Source organism: Myxine glutinosa, chromosome 12 (genome assembly GCF_964187855.1).
Source record: "Myxine glutinosa chromosome 12, kmMyxGlut1.1, whole genome shotgun sequence".
In the NCBI taxonomy this organism is placed as follows: domain Eukaryota; kingdom Metazoa; phylum Chordata; class Myxini; order Myxiniformes; family Myxinidae; genus Myxine; species Myxine glutinosa.
The window spans coordinates 113,777,234-113,784,421 of record NC_136272.1 but is presented as its reverse complement, the minus strand read 5'-3'; the positions used below and the strand labels follow the sequence as shown (position 1 = coordinate 113,784,421).

The 7,188-nt window shown below is 54.2% G+C and overlaps 1 protein-coding gene across 1 annotated transcript in view; it reads right to left on the bottom strand.

Moving 5' to 3' along the window:
* Nucleotides 1–7,188, bottom strand: part of TTC29 (tetratricopeptide repeat domain 29) — a 171,309-nt gene that overhangs the window by 1,101 nt on the left and 163,020 nt on the right. The window contains exon 6 of the mRNA XM_078766293.1: nt 3,614–3,699. Coding sequence (XP_078622419.1) covers nt 3,614–3,699 — 86 coding nt within the window. The remainder of the gene's footprint in view (nt 1–3,613; nt 3,700–7,188) is intronic.

The window sequence follows — 7,188 nt, the reverse complement described above, 5'->3', positions numbered from 1 at the left end:
TACGTCCTGCCAAGTGAAGCTTCATTGCATTTTAGAAACATCAGTTTACATAGAGCGTCTGCTCCCGGCCTTGTCCGATGAGGGCGCGTAAGGCCTCCTCTTGAAAACACTTTCCGCTGGAGCACACAATACTTTTGAAGCAAATCGGTGCAGTTGAGGATACTTGGTTTTGTTTTCCATCCAAAACAACAACTTCCAAGGCCTAGCACGTACTCGTGCAGACAACGTTAATTGTGCTGTGCAGTGTGCGGGGGATCGTGTTCTATGAACTCCCTAGTTAATGTTGTTTTTCATCCATATTAGTAAAAGCATTAGGTTATTATTATTAATGTTATTTCAGGATGTCTAGTCTTTCCAGGATGATGTTATTTGATAGTTTAATGTTTAATGGAGTAAGTAATAGTATTAATGGAAATTTAAAAGGATAACGAGAGAGAAAGAAAGAGTATACATAACTGGAAATGTATAAACAAATGCCGTTGAAGTCAGACATACAATCGATTCGTTAAGACCAGTCGAGCGTTCCCACTGGGATCCTGGGTAACGCTCCCTCTGCTGAAATGAAATAAATCATTCATTGTATGCATTCCATTAGTTAAAGTCAAAAAAGAGTGTGCGCTTTGTGTGAATCATTAATAAAGCGGCTCAGTGCGCCGATAGCGTGCTCAAGGTGCGCTAAATTAAACACGAGGGGCACGGTCCACGTGTACGTTGCCCCACGCACAGACCCACATGTCGGCTATGCACCTCACGTATGCACCTCCAGGTAACTCGATACAAACAATGCACATCATGTTTAGATAAGCGAACCTGCCCCGCTCTACGCTTCCTGCTCTGACAACACACATCCTGTTTTATCACTGCCTGGGTTAGAGCACCCACTTGTCCTAGGTTAGAGCACCTAGGGTTAGAGCACCCACTTGTCTTGCTCTCCTCCTTGCCTAGTTTAGCAAGCCTGGCCTGCGGTTCACTGTATAGATTTGCAAACTTGTCCTGCTCTCCTCCTTGCCTAGTATAGCAAGCCTGGCCTGCACTTCACTGTATAGATTTGCAAACTTGTCCTGCTCTCTAACTTGCCTAGTTTAGCAAGCCTGGCCTGCGCTTCACTGTATAGTTTTGCAAACTTGTCCTGCTCTCCTCCTTGCCTAGTATAGCAAGCCTGGCCTGCACTTCACTGTATAGTTTTGCAAACTTGTCCTGCTCTCCTCCTTGCCTAGTATAGCAAGCCTGGCCTGCACTTCACTGTATAGATTTGCAAACTTGTCCTGCTCTCTAACTTGCCTAGTTTAGCAAGCCTGGCCTGCGCTTCACTGTATAGTTTTGCAAACTTGTCCTGCTCTCCTCCTTGCCTAGTATAGCAAGCCTGGCCTGCACTTCACTGTATAGTTTTGCAAACTTGTCCTGCTCTCCTCCTTGCCTAGTATAGCAAGCCTGGCCTGCACTTCACTGTATAGTTTTGCAAACTTGTCCTGCTCTCCTCCTTGCCTAGTATAGCAAGCCTGGCCTGCACTTCACTGTATAGTTTTGCAATCTTGTCCTGCTCTCCTCCTTGCCTAGTTTAGCAAGCCTGGCCTGCACTTCACTGTATAGTTTTGCAAACTTGTCCTGCTCTCCTCCTTGCCTAGTATAGCAAGCCTGGCCTGCGTTCACTGTATAGTTTTACAAACTTGTCCTGCTCTCCTCCTTGCCTAGTATAGCAAGCCTGGCCTGCACTTCACTGTATAGTTTTGCAAACTTGTCCTGCTCTCCTCCTTGCCTAGTATAGCAAGCCTGGCCTGCACTTCACTGTATAGTTTTGCAAACTTGTCCTGCTCTCTAACTTGCCTAGTTTAGCAAGCCTGGCCTGCGTTCACTGTATAGTTTTGCAAACTTGTCCTGCTCTCCTCCTTGCCTAGTTTAGCAAGCCTGGCCTGCACTTCACTGTATAGTTTTGCAATCTTGTCCTGCTCTCCTCCTTGCCTAGTTTAGCAAGCCTGGCCTGCGTTCACTGTATAGTTTTGCAAACTTGTCCTGCTCTCTAACTTGCCTAGTTTAGCAAGCCTGGCCTGCGTTCACTGTATAGTTTTGCAAACTTGTCCTGCTCTCCTCCTTGCCTAGTTTAGCAAGCCTGGCCTGCACTTCACTGTATAGTTTTGCAAACTTGTCCTGCTCTCCTCCTTGCCTAGTATAGCAAGCCTGGCCTGCACTTCACTGTATAGTTTTGCAAACTTGTCCTGCTCTCCTCCTTGCCTAGTATAGCAAGCCTGGCCTGCACTTCACTGTATAGTTTTGCAATCTTGTCCTGCTCTCCTCCTTGCCTAGTTTAGCAAGCCTGGCCTGCGTTCACTGTATAGTTTTGCAAACTTGTCCTGCTCTCCTCCTTGCCTAGTATAGCAAGCCTGGCCTGCACTTCACTGTATAGTTTTGCAAACTTGTCCTGCTCTCCTCCTTGCCTAGTTTAGCAAGCCTGGCCTGCACTTCACTGTATAGTTTTGCAAACTTGTCCTGCTCTCCTCCTTGCCTAGTATAGCAAGCCTGGCCTGCGCTTCACTGTATAGTTTTGCAAACTTGTCCTGCTCTCCTCCTTGCCTAGTATAGCAAGCCTGGCCTGCGCTTCACTGTATAGATTTGCAAACTTGTCCTGCTCTCCTCCTTGCCTAGTATAGCAAGCCTGGCCTGCGTTCACTGTATAGTTTTGCAAACTTGTCCTGCTCTCCTCCTTGCCTAGTATAGCAAGCCTGGCCTGCACTTCACTGTATAGTTTTGCAAACTTGCCTTGTTCTCTCCCTGCCTGGTTTAGCAAAACTGTCTTGCTCTCTCTCTCTGTTTCAGGTAAACCACCTCACTATATCCCTGCCTGATTTAGCACATTCGCCATGGTCTAGCCAAACTTGATTGAGTGAACTTGCTCTGCTATAGCTAGGCCTTGTTTAGCAAACCTGCCCTGCTCTCTCCCTGCCTGGTTTAATGAACCCTCTATAGATGGCCAGGATTTGCAAGAGGGACATAAAAAGGCATTTACAACCACTCTTACAGCTACAACATATTTTTTCCAAAAGCCAATTGCCATATTTTATATCAGGGCTTTTTCTCGTACAACTCATCTTGCTTAATAATGAAGACAAAACACAATCCAAAACGTTATAACCCAAAACACACTGCAAAGGTAAACAGAGTGAAACACCTGTAGCACTAATTGCAGCGAAGTTTGCATGGTTAATGCGCTTACGAACGATGTTACCTCTTGTTTAATTTAACCACCATGTGAGCAGACTAATTGCGATCTGGACGAACCACGGTCCAGTTCACCACAGGTGACGCCATTTTGACAGATAAGTGGTTATTGCTCGACCCGAACCTTTATGATGATATATCGATTTGATATGCTATTAGTTGTGACCCTGTTGATAAAAAAAATTGTTTCATTAGAAGCAAACTCGCCATGAGATAACTGTATATTTTAAAAAGAGGCTCAAACATTGTTACAGTACCTTCTTTTGTGTGAAAAGGTGGTCCAAAGCAGGTATGCACTATGCGATGTAAATGTGCTTAAGTGCGAAGCACCCGGATAGCATGACGCCTCTTTTGTTATTTACTGAAGGTACTGTGAAACGGTCGATTTGCAGTCAAGTACCTGGGATGCTTCTTCCAAGTTTCCCCTCTCGTAGTGAACAAGACCAAGCCTGTGGGCGGCCTCTATGGACTCCTGGCGATCTCCACCTGCACAGTCAGGGGAAATCGAGTTGCGTTTTAGCATGTTGGTTATACAGGCAAATATGACGAAATGCAGAGAGTTGCAGTGATTCAAGGCAATTGTGCAGGTGTAGTTCTCGTCTCGAATGTACAACTCCAACACTTGACAATGATGCTCAAAACAACAACGAAACCCAACATTGCATTGACAACGCGGAGAAAGAGAAACCCACAACCCACTGAACACCAGTGAGTCGGCACTTGGGAAGGTTTTTAATGAGGTGAGAAGGGGAGAGGGAAGAGATTGTCTCAACAAGCGAAGAAACAAAACTCACAAAACAAAGGACAAAAAAAAGAAAAGGCCAACTAAAACTGCACTAGGTAGAGCGCAAACCTCCACCAGGCTGAACAGTTTATGGTTTGTATCCCACTGATAGGCCGGATCTGGATTCGGACCTGAACCAAAATCTAATCGCTTGTTCTTGTCACCTACCCAACTCATCCACCAAGTTTATTCATAACTCGTCCACAACTTTTTAAAATATCATGTTGAAGTGTGGTGCTGCGCACACAACTTGCTTGCCAAAGAGGTAGGCCACAACGCGTTTGATAAAACCAAAAGAGTCTTTATTACGAAAGCTCGAACTGCAGCACTGAGCGGGCTCAAGCTTAGAGCCCGCATATATGTGCCGAGGCCATGCCTAGTACCCGGGCGTGGCCACTCGGTCGAAGGGCGGGGCATGTACCATCGGTCCCAGCCTGGCCGCTCGTGCCACCCACTGGTGTGCGGAATTATTACCCCTTGTGCCCGCCACACGCGCCCCCCCAGAATTCCTGCGCACCTGAAGGGTGAGTTTGCGGGGAAGCCGGATGACCCGGCCGAAACGCCCCCTGGCGATGGGTGCAGGGATGGGGGGTGCCGGGGTCCGACCGCCGGGGGGCAGCCTCGACACGGAGGCAGAGCTGCTGGCGGGGGTGCCGGGGGTCCGACCGCCGGGGGGTGGCCCCGACGCGGAGGCAGAGCTGCTGGCAAGGGGTGGTCCGGATCGAGGTGGGCCGGCTTGAGGCGGTCCACGGAAATGGGATCCGGGGCACCGCCGATGTCGACCGTGAAAAATTTGACCCCGGTCTCCAGCACGCGGAAGGGCCCGTCGTACGGGGGCCGTAGCGGTGCCCGGTGGGCGTCGTGCCGGATGAACACGTACGTTGCTGTGCGAAGCTCCGGGGCAACGGGGGAAGGCGGGCAACCGTGGTGTGCCGTTGGCACCGGGGCGAACCTCCGGGCGGTCTCCTGAAGGGCGGAGCGTGGTTGCGCCGCGGACCAAGGAGCCGTGGAGTCGGGGATAAATTCACCCGGTACCCGCAGTGGTTGCCCGAAGACCAGCTCTGCCGAGGACGCGCGCAGGTCATCCTTGGGTGCCGTCCTGAGGCCCAGCAGGACCCAGGGGAGTCTGTCGACCCAGCCGCCGTCGCGGAGGCTGGCCCGGAGCGCGGCCTTCATGGAGCGATGAAAGCGCTCGCACAGGCCATTGGCCTGGGGGTGGTAGGCCGTGGTGTGGTGTAGCTTCACCCCGAGCCCTTGCGCCACCGCTGCTCAGAGCTCCGAGGTGAACTGGGGGCCGCGGACGGACAAGATGTCCGAGGGGGCACCGAACCGGGCAACCCAAGTGGCGATAAAGGCTTGCGCCACCTCAGCCGCAGACGTCGCCGCCAATGGGACGGCCTCCGGCCACCGTGTGGTGCGATCGACCATGGTGAGGAGGTGGGTGAACCCTCACGAGGGGGGGCAGAAGTCCCACCAAGTCGACGTGCACGTGGTCGAACCGCCGCTCGGGCACCGTAAACGGGGCCAACGGTGCCTGGGTGTGGCGGTGGACCTTTGCGCGCTGGCACGCGAGGCACGTCCTGGCCCAGTTGCGGACGTCCTTCCTGAGGCCATGCCAGACGAACTTCGCCCCAACGAGTTTCTGGGATGCCCTCGCGCCAGGGTGGGACAGGCCGTGGATGGCGTTGAACACCGGGCGCTGCCAGCCAGCGGGCACGATGGGGCGAGGCCGGCCGAGGGAGACGTCACATAGGAGGGCCATGCCCGCGGCGTCGAACGGCACCTCGGTGACGCGGAGGCCCGTGACGGCGGTCCGCAAGGCCTGGACGCTGAGCTCGGCGGTCTGGGCCTCCGCCATCCGGGCATAGTCGACCCCGAGGTGGACCGCGTGCACGACGGACCGGGAAAGGCAATCCGCCACCGGGTTGTCCTTACCCGCCACGTGAAGGATGTCCGTCGTGTACTCGGACACGGCAGAGAGGTGGCGCTGCTGCCGTGCCGACCATGGCTCGGCGACCTTGGCCATCGCGAACACAAGGGGCTTGTGGTCCACGAAGGCCGTGAACGGGCGGCCCTCCAGCAGATGGCGGAAGTGTCGGACCGCCAGGTGGAGCCCGAGCAACTCGCGGTCGAAGGTGCTGTACCGGCGTTCGTGCGGGCGAAGCTGCCAGCTGAAAAACGCCAGTGGTTGCCAAGCACCACGCACCCATTGCTCGTGCACTGCGCCCACCGCGTAGTCCGACATGTCGGTGGTGAGGGCGATCGGTGCATCGGGCGCCAGGTGCGCCAGCATGGTGGCGTCGGCCAGAGCCAGCTTTGCGCCCACGAACGCCGCGGCCATCGGCTCCGACCATGCGATGTCACCTTTGCCCGGCTTGCCCCAAAGGGCCTCGTGCAAGGGGCGGAGGAGCTGGGCGACATGGGGCACGAAGCGGTGGTAAAAGTTTACCATGCCCAGGAACTCCTGGAGCCCCTTGATCGTGCGGGGCCGCAGGAAATCCCTGACCGCCTCCACCTTGGCCGGTAAAGGGACGGCCCCGTGCTCGGTGATGCGGTGCCCCAAGAAGTCGATGGTGTCGACGCCGAAACGGCACTTGGCAGGGTTGATAATTAGGCCATGCTGGCCCAGGTGTTCGAAAAGCATACGGAGGTGGAGCAGGTGCTCCTCCTGGGACGCGCTCGCCCCTATTATCTCGTCCAGGTAGACAAACAGGAAAGGTAAGTCGCGCAAGACGCTATCCATGAGCCGCTGGAATGCCTGAGCCGCATTCTCTCAACCCGAATGGCATCCTGAGGAATTCGAAGAGGCCGAAAGGGGTGATGACGGCCATCTTCGGGACGTCGTCCAGTTGGACGGGGACCTGATGGTAGCCCCGGATGAGGTCCACCCTAGAAAACACGGTCGTGTTGGCCAACCAGGCGGAAAAGTCATGAATGTGTGGGACCGGGTATCGGTCGGGGGTGGTGGCATCGTTGAGCCGGTGGTAGTCCTCGCACGGCCGCCATCCCCCGCCGGGCTTCGGCACGATGTGCAGCGGAGAAGCCCAAGTGCTGTTGGAGCGCCGCACGATCCCCAGCCGCTCCAGTGTGGCGAAATCCGCTTTCGCCACCGCGAGCTTCGTGGGCTCGAGTCGGCGTGCCCGGGCATAGACCGGCGGCCCGACCGTGGGGATGTGGTGCTCCACCCCGTG